Source organism: Plasmodium vivax, chromosome 11, assembly GCF_000002415.2.
Source record: "Plasmodium vivax chromosome 11, whole genome shotgun sequence".
Classification (NCBI taxonomy): domain Eukaryota; phylum Apicomplexa; class Aconoidasida; order Haemosporida; family Plasmodiidae; genus Plasmodium; species Plasmodium vivax.
Window position 1 is genome coordinate 1,336,248 of NC_009916.1, and position 17,554 is coordinate 1,353,801.

A 17,554-nucleotide genomic window follows, 5' to 3' on the forward strand; every position below is an offset into this window, starting at 1 on the left:
AAAAGGAGCCAAAAAAATAAGCAAAATTATATAAAAAAAAAAAAAAACAATCGAGTGAGAACGAGCGAAACTAAAGCAAACGCGAACGAGTAGATAGAGGACTTCCCCACCCACATTCGTTGTTGCTCGCCGCCACGTCGAAAAATAACATGCGAGAGTAGCCCCCCTTTTTGTGTACCCGCCGTTGCGTCCCCCCGAGGGAGTGACCCACTGTTATCGCCAAATTGGTACGCGGCTATGTGAGCGCAGGGGCCGGACGAAAAAGTAAAAAAATAAAACAAGTAGAAGGAGCAGCGGAGGGAGAAGCAGCAGAAGTAGAAGCCGAGGAAGCCGAAGTAGGAGAAGCCACCCCGCGGTTTCGAGCACGATTGGAAGGCACCCGGCACTGGGGAGACTTCCCGACGGCGAAGGCGAGCCGCCCCCCGGTGCGACGAGGAGGCCACGGCGGAGAGCAAAAACCACGACGCGTAGGCAGACAGGCGGGGGCGAAGTGAGGAGGAGTAGCAGACTCGCCCGTGGACGCGACGCGCCGGGGAGGGGCATACGTGTACACGTACATGTACATGTACATGTACATGCGCGCTAACTGCAAGGCGGCTAACTGCAAGGCGGCTAACTGCGAAGGCGGCTAACTGCGAAGGCGGCTAACTGCGAAGGCTGCTAACTGCAAAGGCGACTAACTGCAAGGGCACCCACCTGCACATGCACACCTAACTGCAAGGCCGCCTAACCGCAAAGGCATCCACCCCCGCACAGACCCCCCACACACCTGCGTAACTATGGAGATTGCGGGACTGGGGCTGCTGCACAGATGGCGAAGAGAAAGAGGAGAGCAGGCAGCGAAATGGAGGTACCCCTTCCGGGAGGCCCTGAAAAGGGGCAACGCGGCTTTATGGGGGAGGAGTGGCAGGTCTAGCCGCATAACCTTTTGTGATGATAAACCAAGCGAATTGCCCATAGAAGGGGAAAAAGGGACCCTACCAGATATCGATGAAGAAGGGAAGAAAAACAAAATGAACGACGATGATCCAAATGCATTGAAGGAGCAAGCCAACTCTCCTTTCACAAATTCATTTGACGCTCCAAATGCATTGCTCTTTGAAAATTTGAACAAAGAATACAAGTTCATAACCACACAGGATAACTTTGATGGGTTCCGATTTGAAGTAGACAAAAGCGTAAACAAATATTTACAGTCGACTCATACGCTGTTCCTTGGCACGACCCTAAGGGACGTCGGGTACTTGTACCAGTTTGGGGCCAACTTCACAAACAGTGATAACAGCTTGCTGATGATCAGCAGGGTGAACATAGATGGCAGCGTGAATGGGAGGTTTTGCAAAAGAATAGATAACCAGATCGACTGCAAACTCAATTTTAATACCTATGCGAAGAATGATCAAAGAAATATGTACGAAATGGCTGTAGAGGTTAATAAGCCTATTTACACATACAGCGTGAAAACCATTTGGCAGGGCACGTGGATCTTTAACTCGTCCTACACACAAATGTTAAGTAAAAAATTTCAAGCGGGGGTAGACTTAACATATATCGCGTCGAACTGTGCTTCTATCGGATCGTTTGGGCTTCGGTACAACCACAAAAATAATGTCGTGTCTATGCAAGTGGTGAGACAGCCCAATTTTAAGTCGCCTGAATTTATGCTTAACCAGACACACTTATATAAAATTCAGTACGCGAAGAAAGTGTCCGATCGGTTATCCTTGGGGACCGAACTGGAGGTCACTCCGGAGACCAAGGAATCCGCCATGCGTCTGGGCTGGGACTACTCCTTTCGTCATGCGAAGGTGCAGGGCAGCATCGACACCAGTGGGAAGATTGCCGTGTTCACGCAGGACTACTCGGGCTTTGGGGTCAGCGGGTACATTGACTACCCGAACAACGAGTACAAGTTTGGCTTCATGATGCACATCGCCCCCTCGCAGGAGCAGCCCGTGCAGCCGGTGCCGTAGCGCGCGAGGGGTAAGCGGTGAAACGGCACATGGAGGGGTAAGCGGTGAAACGGCACATGGAGGGGTAAGTGGTGAAACGGCACATGGAGGGGTGACGCGGTGAAACTGCACATGGAGCGGTGACGCGGTGAAACTGCACATGGAGCGGTGACGCGGTGAAACTGCACATGTACGGGCAACGCGGCGAAATTGCACATGGACGGGTAAGGCGGCCCTCCTTTTCCCGCACCTTCCGGCGCCCCCCCTCGTCGCTTCGCAAGCACCCCATTTGAACACGCGGGCGCATGTACTTATACTTTTTTAAATATGCATAATGCACAACTCTGTGCGATCGTTCGCGCGCACACGCGGCGCGAGTTCCCTTTTTAAAGTTTATTTTACCCCCTTTGCGCTTTTAATTTTGGTCGGCGTTCGCGCTAAGTGGAATGTGTTAAATTGGCCACTTTGCGCCAATTTACGCGATTTTACACCATTTTACACCATTTTACGCCATTTTACGCCATTTTGCGCCAATTCAGGCCAGTTGTTTCCCCCCATAAATAGCCATTTTGGCGAAAAAAAGTGCACCTAAATTTATGAACAAGTCATATTTTTTTTTTTTTTAACCGTTGTTTGAAAAATATTATGACCAAGTCAGCATAAAATAAATGTGAAAAAAAAAAAACAAAGCAGGGCAAACTAAGCCAGGCAAACTACGTAAGGAAACTACGTAGGAAAACTACGTAAGAAACTACGTAAAGAAACTACGTAAGACAAACGAAGCAAACACAGGTGAGACGCAAAAATGCCGCAGCGTGTCCATTTAGACACTGGTGGGGAGGAGCGCGCGGGGAAAGAAGCCCCAGCGGATGGAACAGCTCGCACATGGTGTGTGTTCCCTTTTGCAAAGTTTCTCCTCTTTTCACCCATCCAGGGGGCACAAAAAAAAAAAAAAAAAAAAAAAAAAAAAAAAAAACACGCACATAAAAGTTGCACAAATGTGTAGAGGATGACGCACACGAGTTGTACAAATGCGTAGAGGACGACACACACCCTCAGGGAGAAGCCTAACAAAACCTCCCCGCTGGAGCCACCCCAACGCTTGGACAATCCTCCCCCTTCCAACAAATCGCTCCTATTTTGAGATGGGCCTAATTTTCCATCTTGAACTTCCCGTAGTCGAAGTCGCCGGAGCGCAGCCTATCCGTGATGCCACACAGCACACTCGAAATGTCTTCGAAAATTTTGCTCTCCTTTGGGACACCCAGCGAGAGGATTATATGCACCACAGCTGACACAATCAAGTTGTGCAATTTGCTGGAATAATCGTAATTCGTGAGGACAAAGTTGTAAAAAATATTTTTAACAAAATCGTGAAGGGCATCGTCACTCAGCAAAGAAAGGATGCCCCTCGCACTTTTTAATATCTTCAAACACCTCATTAGGAAAATGTTTTTTTTTTTTTGGCTGCTTATATTTTTATATCCCTCGAAAAATGTAAATACGCAGTTGTTTATCTTCTCCTTCACCATGTCGGTGACTTCTCTGCGGTCCTGATTGTATAGGAGGTACTCCGCGAGGATTACACACAAATTGCAGCTTTGCTTCAGAGATAGGGGGTTCCATGCCTCCACTAGTTCGTGCACCTTGTTGTTAAAAATATGCTCGTACAATTTTCGGAGGACCTCCTGTTCGTCGTCCACTTGGTAGATGTACATCAGCTCGTCCATAAATTTGTACCACTCGAAGCTCTTTACGCTGGGGTTGTTGTGGAAGCGTTTCTTCGCGGGTTTGTATTTTTTTTCTCTCCCCAGGGGGGGGTTCTCCCCCATTGGCGATTCACCCACAATTGGCGGTTTTTCCCCGACTGGCGATTCTCCCTCCATTGGCGATTCTTCCAGTGTTGCCTCTCCTCCCACTACGGCTGCACTCGAACTGGAGAGGGAAGACGCGCCCTCCACCTCTGACGAGTGCATGCTCCGCCCGGTCTCGCTTCCGGTCGATGGGTCCCCCGGGGAGGCATCCGCGTAGGGATCCGCCGCGGGAGCTGCTGCGTCCGCCTCAAACGACGAATTGGCGGCATCATCTGCGTATGCCCAATTCAGCACAGGGGGTAGGACCTGCTTCCCCCCTCGCGGCACGCTATTGGCGCTGACGAAGTGTTCATTTCTGTGTAACTGCACAAACTTGGCATGCATCTGCCCGGAGAGGCTCCCCGCCATTTGATCTTCGACCAAGGAGAGTAGCTTCCTTTTTTTAGTTCTCGTTTGATAAAATTGGTAGAGAGGATCCCAAAACAGCAACTCCCATTTTGCAAAAAAAAAAAAAATGGGATCGAATAGGGACATGCACTTATGCTGTACGTAAAAATCTTCGTTGTGTAATTTGAGCAGGTAAAAATATTTGATGGCATTTTTAAAGTTTGCAAAATGGGGGTGCACATCTTTGAAGATGTTCCTGATGGATATGAGGTACCTCCTCCTTAATGCTTTCATCTTACCTGTTTGGAAGTACTTCTCCTTCTGTTCCTTCCGCTTCTTCCTTTGCGTTGCAGTTGCCTGGTCATTCTGCATAGCCCCGTTTGAGGTCCCCCCCCAATCGGAGTCCTCCGACGAGTCGGTTGAGTAATTGCTGGAGAACCCATCGAACAGGTAGTGCACACGTGTGTCGTTGAACCCACTGGGGTGTTTCACCTCATTGATGAGGTGCTCCTCCACAGGTGCATAGTCGTGTGTAGAGTAGCCGCTAGGAACCACCCCATCCGTTGCCAACAGGGTGACCACCTCCTTCTTGCCCCCCTCTTTCTTCCTCTTGTAATACTTCGTATTATAAATATACTCCTTTGCAAAAACGAGTTTGTAATTTTCGTAGTATTCCCTATAAAGATACAGCTTCAAATTTTGGTAAACGATAAAAAAAATGACATCCATCTCGAAGGACTCTACTAGCGCGTTGTTCATCAGGTTGCTCTTCACCTTGATGAGCTTCATCATATGATGGAAGAACCTGAAGAAGCTTTCGCAAGTGACAAGTTGCTTCGTTCTCTTTCTTTTGAGGTCCTTCAATTCGATGCACTTTTTCTTGTAAATTTTTTCTAAACTTTTCACCTGCCCAGACTCATCCTTTCGCAACTTGTATTCTTCGAATAGGTCCCCGATGTGTTTATACATTTCCACCAGTTGCGTGTTGCACACGGAGTGTTCTTTAAACGTCCTCTCGATTTCACGGAAGAGGGTTTCATTTTCGTCTTGGTACATGCGGTCGCTGCTGTGGGCGTCGTCGTTTGGGCAGTGCCCACTTGTGAGCTTCCACTCCTTTTCATCCTCACCAGTTTGCCCTTCGTGCGACTCGCTTGGATGCCACCCCCCTGGGTCATTCACTGTGGGGAAGTCCGCAGGGGCCCCCGGCGGACCATCGCCTTGCGAAGAACCCTTCTTCAGGTTAAACCCAACTGGGTGGTTACTCTGCTTAGACGTCCCATCGAAAAAGGTACCGCTTACGCCACCCTCATCGGGGGGGACCCCCCACTGCACGTCCCTCTTCTGTTCCTTTAACTGCGAAACGAGTTTGATGTCTACGATTCTTCTAATCAGGTCATCCTCCTGCATCTGTTTTAGGTAGTCTGCATGGTAGCTCCCCACCTCGTGTTCGTGTCCCCCCTCAGGGGGTGCTCCCCCTCCAAAGAAGCTCCCCACCTCGTCACTTTTGTTTTTTTTTATTATGAGTCTGTTCTTCATTTCGCTCACCGATTCGTAGTGGTAAATGTCGTCCACTTCTAAGTCGTCTTCGCTGAGCAGGGGGTCGCCTCCGGGCAGCAGGCGGTCAGCTCCCGTCAGTAGGGGGTCAGCTCCCGTCGGTAGGGGGCCATCTCCCGTCACTACGCAGCCGCCCTGCCCCCACGTTGCCATTTTTCCCCTTCCACCAAACTGCTGGGCAGTCTCCCCCCCCTCGTGGCCCTCCTCCAGCACGTAGCTGTACCTATCGCTGAGCTTCTTCTTTTTTCGTAGGATTTGTTTCTTCAGCTTTATCCTTTCGATGAGTCTTTTTTCCTCCTCGTCTTGGTAGTCCTCCTCCTGTTGGAAGCCCTCCTCGTTTGGGAAGCCCCCCTCGTATTGGAAGTCCCCCTCATTTTGGTAGTCCTCCTCCCTTTCCCTCGTAGCTGCTTCCCCCCTTCGACACCCCCCCCTCTGGTTGTGAGCGTATCTATCTTGAGATGCGTCCCCACCGCTGAGGTCCACATCGAAGGGGTTATCTCCCATCGGCGCAGTTCCGCTCCTCTGCGTGGAGTACGTTTGTGCGTTTGTTTGCCCCCCCTTGGTGCTTGCAGCATTGCCCTCATGGTTAGGCAAACGTTCTTCTTCTTGTGCTGCCCGATTGGCATCACCCTGGTGGGGGTCTACCCCGTACCTTCGAATGAGAAACTCCCGTGCGGATAGCCCCCCTGGGAGTGGTTCCCTGTGCTCAGCGTCACTTTCGACGGGGCTGGCCTCTACCCCTTTGGCTGCGTTCCCCTCGTTTGGTGAGTCATCCACGTGGATGGACCCGCTTTGAATGGACCCGCTTTGGATGCCCCTCTGTAGACCCTTCCTCTTCCGAAGGGCCACATAACAGTCGTCTTCATCATCACTGTAGATGTGGAAGCTCGTGTTCATCCTGTTAACCTTCCTCGTCTCTTCGTTTTTCTTCTTCTCCCTGCTGCTGATTCTTCCCTTCTTGGTGGCTGCCTCTTGGGTGGGCGTCCATCCCAAATGCAACTGAGATGGGGGTACCGAGGGTGGTAGCGAATGGGGCAGCAGAGGGTGTAGCGCGGTGGGCGCGTCCGGCCCCTTCCCCTCCTCCAATTGGTCATTGCGCTCGTCCTGCTCAGCTCCCCTCCCATATGCTTCTTCATATGTTTCCTCATCGAGTGGCTCTCCTACGCGGGTGTCGTCTTGGATTGCAAATCCCCCTTCGGGGAGGGGCGGTGCTGCAGCTTCACTCTTGGTGACGCATACGTCGGTGGTGCTCCTCCCCACTGGGGCTTCTTCCTGGTAGGAGCTTTCCCTCCCTCCATCATCGGGGGGCACATTCAAATTGGAGTGGTCCTCCCCCGTGACCTTCCGAATGTTCCGTTTGATTACTTTTCTCTTCGAAAACATGGTAAAGGGAAGGGGAGGATTTCAGTTTGGGTTTGGCTGATCCGTTGGCTTAAATGGCCCTTTTGTGGGGGGCATCCACTCAGCTATTTGCTGCTTACAACTTAACAGTGGGTCCTTTTCACTTCGCTAGCTTCACCTACTCAACAGTGGGTCCCTCTCACCCCACTGGTTCAAAATCAATTTGCGAAAAAAGCTTCCCTTTCCCGGGTTCGTCAGATTGGAGGCGGCGTTCCCACATCTCCACAGTTTTTGCCTTCTTTTAATGGGATGAAGTTGGATCGGGAGAAGCCGCCGGAGAAGCCGCGGGAGAAGTCGCGGAAGAAGGTGCGGGGTGGTGCACATGGTTACATCGGGATGTTCCTCAGCTCGGGGCATCTTCTTCTTCCTCCTCTTTTTTTTTTTTTTTTTTTTTTTTTCGTGTAAGCAGCGTGGCGGTATGGAGCTAGCGCGGCGTTTCCCCGTCGATTCGCTCAATAGTAGCCTCCACCGTGGCTGCTTTTTTTTTTTTCCCCTCACTACTTCTTTATTTTCCGCTGACCGGATAATCGCGCGCTTCCACCAGATGAGGGGCAACCCACCTCCTCTAACCCTCATTTTGTGGTGAATCAAACGGGACCATTTTAAAAGAGAACAAAGTGGCCACCCCTTTTTTTTACCTCCTAAAATGGGGAACCTATCACCAAGTGGCTCCTCCACGAGGTTGTATTTATTTTCCTGCGCACATTGCAGGGGTGACCAGCTAGGGGAGTGCATGTCCCCGTGGGGGGCAGCAAATGAGAGTGAGAGGGGTTATTCGTCACTCCATAATGGAGGGTACATCCCGCGGTACAACCAGGACGTCTTTACGAGGGGCACCTCTCCACACAGTCACATATAGGCAACTTTGTACCCTCCTTTACGGGGAGTTTATGCTCCAATTCATTTCAGCCCACCAGGTTACCCCCTCACGTGGAAGCTCCTCTGCGTGGTTTGCCAAACGGCAGTGGAATTACAAAGATGGGCAGTTACATGAAGTGGTGGGGCCCCCCATTTTGAGGCCTTTTTTTTTCTTTTTCTTCTTCCCATTTATGAGTTCACCCTGGGGGAGCAACAAAAGGGAGAGTCAATGGACATGTGCACAGGCAGCCGCCCATCCGGGCCACTGCATGCGTGGGAACAAAAAAAGGGGAGGCCTGAACACGTCCTCCAAAAAAAAAACTCCACATGGTTAGCACGTCCGCCATAAAAAAAAAATCCCCACATGGTTAGCACGTCCGCCAAAAAAAAAAATCCCCACATGGTTAACACATTTAAAAAAAAAAAAAGGGGTCCTATTTGAAGGGGAACAGGAACAAAGGGGTGGGCGGCTCTGGAGTTGCACTTCGCTCACGGGTGACGAGCAGGGGTGTTGGAAGTGGACCGTACGGCGGGGGGAAAGTGGGCGCGTTTTGCTTCCACTTCCACAAGCTTCTAACCGATCCGATTCACTTCCTCTTCCATCCGCCCAGCTTCGCTTCACTTCCATCCGCTTCCTTACGCTACGCTTCCACTTCACTTCCACTTCACTTCCACCCGCTTCGCTACGCTACGCTTCCACTCCGCTTGCACTACAAGTAATCGACGGGGTAGTCCCCCTGGTAGAGGAACTTCCGCACGGCGGGTCTATCGACGGTACCGTTGAGGCGCTCGCATATAATGTTCATGTCACTCTCGCCGTTCCCCAAGCAGGTGGTGGCCCCGGGGGAGGGCGTGATGTTAAAAATGATATTTTTCCCCGGGTCGATTTTCCCCTCCCCCAGGATGAGTTTCTTGCTCACTTTGTTTATGAGTTGTGGCCTGACCCCCCCGTAGCCAACACAGTAGGAGAGATCCCGAGTGGTCAAGGAGGGAATGATTTTCCGGACGTCCTTCAAAAAAAGGTACTTGTTAAGGATGGGGATTTCAAAAAGGAAGTTCCTACAGACATACTTGAGCATGGTCATGTCTTTAAAAAGGTTAAAATAGACGTGAAAGAGACTCAAATCTGGGTTCCAGACTTTTAGGAAGTCCACTAGGGTATTCATGTTATCTCTCTCTAGTAGTGGCAGTGGGAGAGCAGTAGGCCCGAAGCGAGTCTTCCCTTTCTCTATAATATCTGGGTCCCCATGTACGGCTGCAAATGGGAGAGCCGGGTTCTGTATGGTGTAGACTTTCCCATTAAGAACGTTCCCAGAGAAGTAGAAACTCCCGGCTACGGGAAGACAGCTGTATTCCAAGCCGTAATTCATTTTTTGAGCTATCATGAGAGAGTGCCCACATGCACAAACGACGACGAATCGAGATTTAATAAATCCTCTGTTGGTATGAATTATGTATAACGACTCGTTTGCTTCTTCTATGTTTGTAACTTCTGTATTTAGGTTGATGGAGATCTTCTTCGAGTCTACCCCATTCATACTTCTAGCACACTCGACGAAACTGTTTGATAGCTTTTGATAGTCACACGTCGTCAGCTCTGGTGGCATGTATAACGCTGCTAACGTTTCCTCTCGGAGAGTATTTTCATTTTTTAAAACCACTCGGGGCTCCACACTATGTATGTCACTTTTGCCATACAGCTTCATCGGTTTGAACAGCTTCCTAAATACGGGGTACCTTTCCTCCAAGAAACTACACTCCTTTTCACCCACCCCGAGCACCATTTTTTGAGTTACACTGGAAATTCCCTCTCGCTTCTCTGCTGGCAAATGGCACAAATAATTTCGTAACAAATCTGCATAGCGTTTTATAAACTTTGCCTTTTCAAATGAGTAATTCGTTTCTATATCTCCACAGTGGATCGTCTGGCTGTTGTTCTTTCCGTGGGAGGCAACCAGGGCGAAGTCGCTCCTCCTCTCTAGGATGGCTAGCTTCTTCAGGTTGGTAAATTTGGACAGGAGGAAGAGCAGCGCTGTGCCTGTCACGCCCCCCCCGATGACCACCGTGTCGTACACGCCCGCCGCTAGTTCCTCCCCGCTGCTCACGTGGCGCGCCTGTCCTGGTTGGCGGCCCCAGGGGGGCGAGCCGACAGGGCTAAGTGGGTTGATGGGGTTGAGCGGGTTAAGGGGGTTACGCTGGTTAAGCGGATTATGCGGGTTATGCTGGTTAAGTGTGCTTATGCCGCTCACGCCGCTAACTGCGCTAACGCCGCCAACCCCGCTCACGCCGCTAACCCCGCTAACGCCGCCAACCGCGCTGCCGGGCGCCTCCGCGAACCGCCCCCCACTCCTGTACCTGCAGAACACGCTCTTCACTCGCAACATTTTGCTCTCGCGCGGCTTCCCTGGGGGCTCCGGGCGGACTCATTCGGTTCGTCCGAACGGCGGCCTTTATAGCGGCGATGGGGGCGACACCTGATGAGACAGCGGAAGCAGCAGCTATGATGTCGAATCCACGACTCGCCCTCTCTTCTTCCTTCCTTGTTACGTATCTCAGCGTCCCTCGTGTGCGTGTGTGTGCTTTTTTTTTTTTTTTATGTTGCTTCCCTTCGCGCAGCTCGGGGTGACGTTGCACGGAGCGGCTACGCTGTACGTCAGATGGACATGCGCGGCAGGCCTACGTTCACACGAGGGGGAGCCACATACGATTCGACTAGCACAAGAACATATAAAAATTCTTGATGAGCAAACAAATGGAGTCTTCGAGATCCTCCCAATGCGATTCTGCAAGTGAGTGACCTTCTACGCTCTGTTGACTCAGTCCCAACAGGAGACGCACAAATTGAAGGGGAGCCCCGGAAGAGGGCAACTTTCATCCGAAGGGAGAGGCTAGATTCCAATGTGAAACGAAAACGCGGGAATGTTTCTTCGTGTAGGTAAAGGAGACCGAGCTGGCTAGGCAAGTCATTACCGCTTCCCTCACCAGAGTATACTCTGTTGCCTTCCCTTTCCCCCTGCAGCGGATAAGCCACACGAAGATGCTCTGAGGAAGCCCTCCAACTGTACGCCTACGCTTGTGGAGAGAGGGAACGCTCAAATGGGTATTCTCTTTCTTTCTTTACAAATGGTATGTGCCCGTCAGGAGGGGTGAAAATAGGGGAACGGATGGTCGAACCCCCGCGGAGCAACTTATCGGCGGCGCTGCGGTGGTGAAGATGGCAATGGGGAAGATGACTACGATGGCGATGATGACTACGATGACTACTACAATGGAGAGGCAAATAATTACGACGTGCTTGATGGCCTTCTTTTTTTTTCCCCCTTTAGCGGCGAATTTACTCGCAAACTCGCATGATGGTATTTTTTTTTTTTTTTTTTCCCTGCTGGCGGAACTGAAAGTGTGAAGTGGTGCGCAGCGGGGGGGACCTGGTAAACTGGCAAACTGCTTAACTGCTAACCTGGTGAACGTGGGGATGGCCGGTCGGGGGTCCCCCCCTTCGGAGTCACCCCACGTTTTTATTTGCCGAGGGGATAACCTTGTAACCGCGTGGATACAAAGGTGAGCTTCTGCGTGCTCATATGTACATACATGCGCAAGAGAGCGTATGCGCGTGCACCGCGCGGGCGCGTTGTAAGGGACCGCCGCCGCTGCGGATGTTGGTGCTGTCGCTGCTGCCGATGATGCTGCTACCGCCGCCGCCACTACCGCTGTGGGGGACGCTTGCCAGTCGCACGGGGCGTAACTAGGCGCTACACACACGGGGAGGTATACACCCACGCGTGCGTGTGTTCCCTTTTGCAGCTTCTTTCGTTTGAGCCCCCCAAAAAAGGGCAAACAGGGAACGCCGCCCTAGCAGCCGTAATCCCCTAGGAACCTCTGCGAGAGAAAAATGACACACGCCTTTCGCGGAGCCGCTTCAAAAGGAGGGACCCACCTGCATTGTACCCACAAAATAGCATCGACTGCGCACGTGCGCACATGTGGAGGGGTTAACACAAGGAAGAGAAAGGCCCCCCACCGCAAACATGTGTGCATATTTTTTTTTTTTTTTTTTTGCGAAGTACCAATGTGTACGTCTACGCATGCACAGCGAGGCTGCGCTTTTATTTTCCTCTAACAAATTACTCTCCCAGGGGGGAGGGCACTTCATTTGAGGATAATATAAAAAAAAAAAAAAAAAAAAAGAGAAAGAGAAAGAGAAAGAGAGGGGGGCGAGAAAAGCATCGATTACGCTTTCTACACTTGGTCATTCTTCCGTAAAATGTCGTTTTCAATTCGCTCCTCTTTTTTTCGCCGCTGAGAGGGGAACCCCACACATGCCCAATGCCCGCGCGCGGGGAAGAATGGGGGACGAGCTGCAGACGGAACTGATGCAAGCGGCCAAGAGATGATGGGATCGCAGGTACGCACGGAAGCGACGAGTCTGCAAAGCGGAGAGGGAAGTAGCGGCACGCACACAAGTGTCCGTTCGACCGTGTAGAATATACTTCATAAGCGGCTTCCCCAAAACTGCCGCTCGACATTCAACAGGGGGGTCACTCAACCTAGGGAGGCAGCATCTTGGCGTGTTTCCCCGCACGGGGAGGGCCACCGCACAGTGGTAGCTAATCAGGCACTTTAAATGAAATGGAAAGAACCCCTCGAAGGAGAATTCAGCGTAAGGCGAAGACGTAAAAGGGGTAAAAAAAAAAAAAAAAAAGGCCGTCCTAGAAACGGAAACGAAACAGGAAGGAGAAAATTCACACGCAGGAGGGGCAAATAAAACGGGGGAAGTTTGCACATCAAAGACGGCACAGCACCGAGGGGACAGGTCCCCAAGTTGTGAGTGATAAGTGGCAAAAAGAAGGGCTCCTCGCTACACACACCCTTACGCATGCACTTCCACCCTTAGGAGCTTAAAATGAAAGCCGCACGGGGAGGCTCCCCCCCGCAGAGACTCCACGCACACATCGAATGAGTCTCTCTATAGTTGTGGCGATTTTTTTTTTTTTTTTTTTTCTTACCATCGCGCTTGTTCGGGGTGCACCAACGGAGCAACTTCCATTTGGCTGCGCTCGCCGCGTTGACTGCTCCCCCAGATGGAGAGCCTGCGCATACTGGTGCTGGGAGACGTGGGCGTGGGGAAGAGCTCCTTCCTGAAGCTAATAACGGAGAGGTTCTCCGAAATATACCCAATTAATTTCTTCGACTACTACATGCACCTAGAGGAGGAAGAGGAGGAGGGGAACAAATTTGTAAGTTCCAAAGATTTAGCCGAAAATAATTGCAAAACGAAGAGGGTCCAGGCCTTGGTAGAGTCTATGTTCTTTCAAGCTAAAAAGAATTTCCTAGAATTTATTGAAAGCAAAATGAATGGTCATCATTTTTTTTGCGAGCAAAGACACAAGTACACCTACGGATTTGAAATTTTTACTTTTCTATGGCACATGGATAAGGCATATAACAACAACAAATTTGAGAAGAATATTCCCCTGAACATAAGGCAGCAACCTGGGGGAGGCTTTTCCAACATGCTGGCTGTTCGTGGGCAGGAAGAGAAGGCACTTCTGGTGGAGTTCCTCGAAATAGGAGGTATCCAAACGTACTCGTGCATCCGAAATATTTTTTACACAAAGCACGATGGGATTCTACTTGTTTATGACTCTTCAAATAATAGGTCCTATCACAATTTGGCCAAATGGATGTACGAAGTGTATGAGCATAGGAAGCCTCCATCGGATGTGTTTTGCTCCGCCAAAAGGGGTCGAAATAAATTTTGGAACCTGTTTAAGGGCGCCGATGCGAAGGAGGATAACCAGGGGACGGGGGACGGCCCCTCCGGGAGGGGGATACCCAAGGGCTGCCCTGATCACGGCGGGTGCGGGGGCTTCCGCGACTTGCACGGGCATAGGAAAAGCGGCGCCCACGTGGGGTGCAACGCGGAGTGCAAGGCGAAGTACAACACATCGTACAACAGGGCGTACATCACAGCGCACCCCGCGGAGAGCTATGCCCACCGGAGTGCTAACCGCCACCTGGAGGAAGACCAAGACCAGGACCCCTTCGCCTCCGATGACGACTCGGACCTCGAAAAGGGACGCGCCAAAAAGGGGGACCAAATTCTCAAGGGAGAAATACCTATAGCTTGCATAGCCACCAAGATCGACAAGAAGAACGCCAAAGAAAAACCAGCCTCCGTGAAAACGCCCGAAACTTCCATTTTTTACAAATTTTTTTTCCCAGATCTTTCTGCCAACGCCACGAATGAGGCTGCAAACGCGCACAAGGATAATTTAAAGCGAAAGAAAGAAATCCTGAAGAAACTGGAAAATCATATCACCCAGGCGACTGAAATTAAGGCAAGTTCCATCGATTGTGTCGTTGACATCGAGAAATTTATGCATTTCCTCAGGCGCGTGTACGAGAAAAAGTACATCTCGCCTGGGCTGGAGGGGTAGCGTTCCTTGCGATCTGATGAGATCGGGGGGAGTTTCGCTATGGTGGTTACATCAAGAACGCAGCGCAACCCCCATGCCTCATCGCGTGTGTGCGCTTGGGGGAGTGACCCCCGCTAGGTAGCACCTCCTAGGTACCAGCCTAGAATAACATGCTATGCAACAGTGCTTTTTTTTTTTTTTTTCTTTTTACAAACCTGTACGCCCTTGCAACCGGTTGCTTGTAATTTTGCTCTATTTTGAGCATTCTTTTGATGACAAAAGAGGAAATTATTTTTTTTTTTTTTTCACAAAAACGCACATTTTTCTGTACATACAAGGGCACACAACCTAAAAACACACATTAGTATGTATATATGTATGTATGTGTGTGTGTGTGCAACCTTTTAAGGGGCTATCCCTGACAGAAGGGGAACCTTTTAAGCAAAAAAGTGAGCAAAAATGTAAGCAAATGAATGAGTAAATATACACAAATGATGATATGCGTGCCCTCAAATGTGACTCCCAATATGCACAGGCAGCGTTAGTCTTCTTCTTCTTCCTCTTCTTTCTCTTCTCTTCCCCTTCTTGTTCTTCTTCTCCTTCTTTTCCTTTTTTTTTTTTATGACGCTAAGCCGATTCATTGCTTCCTTCTGCTATGCATTTTTTATGTGAGTCGATCCCCGCCTTCGATATGGCATTTTCTTTTTTTTTTTTTTTTTTTGTAGTCCCCTTTTTTCCGTTTTGTGGCGGCGTTTTTGCGTATGATTTGTTGCCGCCACTCATTCGTGTATCTCCCCCTTCGTCCCACATCTTTGGGCATTTCGTCCCCCTACATCCTGCATGTTCCGCGAATCTTTTCGCGCCTTCCCCCAATTTTTAGCTTTTTCCACACGGTCAATTAGCTTGATTGCCTCATTTACAAAATGAGCTGACCGGGAAAAAAAAAAAAAAAAAAAAAAAAACTAGCCATTTTCTACAGCTGTTTGGCACTTTTCCACCTGACCCGTTCATGTCGTTTTTTTTTGCTTCGCCCACATTTCGCTCAATTTTTTTATCATATTTTTACTATGTTTTTATCTCCTTTTTAATTCCCCCCCTATTTCCCGTTATTTCCCCTTATGCTTATTTTATTCTATGGGTTTAGCTAGCTGAAATTATGCTCGATGAAAACTTGTCATGTTTGTTAGACGAGAGCGATGACGACTGCGCCAGAAAAAATGAAGTCAAAAGGAGGAAGCAGGAGCTGCGCCAGAAGAGCAGCGGCATGACCAATGAGAGTGGTGGGGAGTTTTTCCCCACGTCTATCCTAAACTTTAACATTCGCAACATAGGGAATTTGAATAATTTTTTTAAAAACACCAGTGGCGAGTTCGGCATTGTTACACACTATAAGGCCGCGATCCAGGGCACCGCTTCGCGCACGTCGACTTCGCTGCCGCCAAGTGGGGAAGCCAACCAAAACGGAAACGCGCTCAACAGGAAAAATGAACATCTGAGGAAAAGTTCGAACAGTAAGACTTCTGTGGGGGGGAAAAATGGAACAATCGCAGCGGCAAACGCCGCGAAGGTGGTCGACAAAGATGCATGCAGTGAGCGAAATGGGAGGTGCGGTAGCCACTCTTTAAATTATTTCCCACCCCTAGAAATTGAGAAGCAAGAAGTTGCGAAAAGGAAAAAATTGGAGGCTTCTTCCCAGGGCACCGCCAGCATTGTACACCCGCACGCGGGGCAAGCGAAGCATGACGGCAATGGCGGCAATGGAAGCAATGGCAGCAAGGTAACCGAGGGGAACCCTGGTGCGGTGGAAAATACCATCGAGCGGAATGCTGCCCATTTGAGGGAAAACGCTGGCGTGCGCGAAGGGGAGGCGGCCAAACCGCTCGCCCCCGCGACCAGCGTGAGCGGAAAGAAGAGGCCCCCAGAAACCAGCCTGTACACTGAGCTGTTCAAGGCAGGCGAAGCGCGAAAGGGAGATGCGGCAGGTGCGGGAGAGGCAAACGTGGCAGTGACCAAGAGCGGTGCAAAGCCAAATGAAGAGGGAATACTGAAGAAGCGCAACGTAAGGGCAGAAGGAACAGAACGTGCGAGTGCATCCTTGCATGGAGAAAAGAAAGTCACCTGGTCCAATGGAAGAAGCTCCAATCGTGTGGTACGGTTTGTCACCAATGAGGATGGAAAGGAGTTGCCACCTCGGATGAGCAGCAAGGACGCAACGAAAGGAACTCAAATTTCGAGCAAGGCGAAATGGTGTAGTAGCAGTAGTAGGAACGCCAGTGCAGCGCCGGCGATGGGAACAAATTCTGCCGCATCCATTTCTGTGTTAAGTGGCGCCCCTAAGCTGAACCCAATAAGATACACCTCGGAGCCGTCAGACAAATGCTTAGAAGCAGACCCACTTGCTCAAAAAAATAAAATTGAAAAAAGGAAAGAGTTAATTTTTTGCTTTTCATTTATAAAGTACCACTCTTGGGTGAAGGCGCTAAAAATTCTGAACCTGCCGTTGGATCCCTTCCACTTGAGTATAAACGCGCATAGGTATGTGACGGAGGGGGGGGAGGAGCAGCCTGGCCAGGATGATAAGACCTGGGATAAGAGCGAAACCCAAATGGCGTGCGCGCCTAGCCCAGACTCGCACGAGGCAGACGCAGCGGTAAGCGGCCCCAGTAGCGCCACACTGAGCAATAGGCTGTGCAATAGGCTGTGCAACAGGGCTAGCGAAACGGCTAGCGAAACGGTTGGCGAAACGGCTGGCGGCACCCCCTCCTTCCTGTACACCCACAACATCCACAACATTTTGAGAAACAAGCGGTTCGCAAACTACCGCATCGAAAAAATGATGGTGATCGTCAAGAGCATCAGGTGCAGGAGTCACGGGTACTTCATAGTGGCCATGGACCCGTCTGGCCAAATGCCAGCCTCCATACATAAGGAGGTCGAGAAGGAATACAAGAAACACATAAACATTGGCTCCACTCTAATTCTAAAAGACGTCACAGTGTTCGAAACGATAGATAACTTCCCCTATTTGATTATAACTCTCCGGAGCCTCGTGCGGGTCATCAGGGCGGAGGAAACGAGTTACGCCGCGAAGGAGGACATCCTCAAGGGCCTTCGCGGGGGAAAGCGCCGCCCGGCAGATTAGCGGCCACTTCGCAGTCGCTTCCAAACAACT

The 17,554-nt window shown here is 50.4% G+C and overlaps 5 protein-coding genes across 5 annotated transcripts, besides 5 other annotated features; 3 read left to right on the forward strand and 2 right to left on the reverse strand.

The window, feature by feature from the left end:
* Positions 1-240: 240 nt before the first annotated feature.
* Positions 241-272: a microsatellite.
* A 382-nt stretch (positions 273-654) lies between these two features.
* Positions 655-706: a microsatellite.
* Positions 707-779: 73 nt separating this feature from the next.
* On the forward strand, positions 780-1,973 carry PVX_113990 (mitochondrial import receptor subunit tom40, putative; the record flags this gene model as incomplete). The annotated part of the gene is made up of 1 exon (XM_001616136.1): positions 780-1,973. One exon carries the CDS (start codon positions 780-782, stop codon positions 1,971-1,973), a length of 1,194 nt encoding a protein of 397 aa, XP_001616186.1.
* A 1,130-nt stretch (positions 1,974-3,103) lies between these two features.
* Positions 3,104-7,090, reverse strand: PVX_113985 (hypothetical protein, conserved; the record flags this gene model as incomplete). The annotated part of the gene is made up of 1 exon (XM_001616135.1): positions 3,104-7,090. One exon carries the CDS (start codon positions 7,088-7,090, stop codon positions 3,104-3,106), a length of 3,987 nt encoding a protein of 1,328 aa, XP_001616185.1.
* Positions 5,574-5,595: a microsatellite.
* Positions 5,971-5,996: a microsatellite.
* Positions 6,632-6,663: a microsatellite.
* Positions 7,091-8,279: 1,189 nt separating the features above from the next.
* On the reverse strand, positions 8,280-10,350 carry PVX_113980 (malate:quinone oxidoreductase, putative; the record flags this gene model as incomplete). The annotated part of the gene is made up of 2 exons (XM_001616134.1): positions 8,280-10,085; positions 10,314-10,350. 2 exons carry the CDS (start codon positions 10,348-10,350, stop codon positions 8,677-8,679), a joined length of 1,446 nt encoding a protein of 481 aa, XP_001616184.1. The 3' UTR covers positions 8,280-8,676.
* Positions 10,351-13,044: 2,694 nt separating this feature from the next.
* On the forward strand, positions 13,045-14,403 carry PVX_113975 (hypothetical protein, conserved; the record flags this gene model as incomplete). The annotated part of the gene is made up of 1 exon (XM_001616133.1): positions 13,045-14,403. The coding sequence occupies one exon, from the start codon at positions 13,045-13,047 to the stop codon at positions 14,401-14,403; it is 1,359 nt and encodes a 452-aa protein (XP_001616183.1).
* A 1,135-nt stretch (positions 14,404-15,538) lies between these two features.
* PVX_113970 (hypothetical protein, conserved) lies at positions 15,539-17,524 on the forward strand (the record flags this gene model as incomplete). Its single annotated transcript, XM_001616132.1, has 1 exon — positions 15,539-17,524. One exon carries the CDS (start codon positions 15,539-15,541, stop codon positions 17,522-17,524), a length of 1,986 nt encoding a protein of 661 aa, XP_001616182.1.
* Positions 17,525-17,554: the final 30 nt, after the last annotated feature.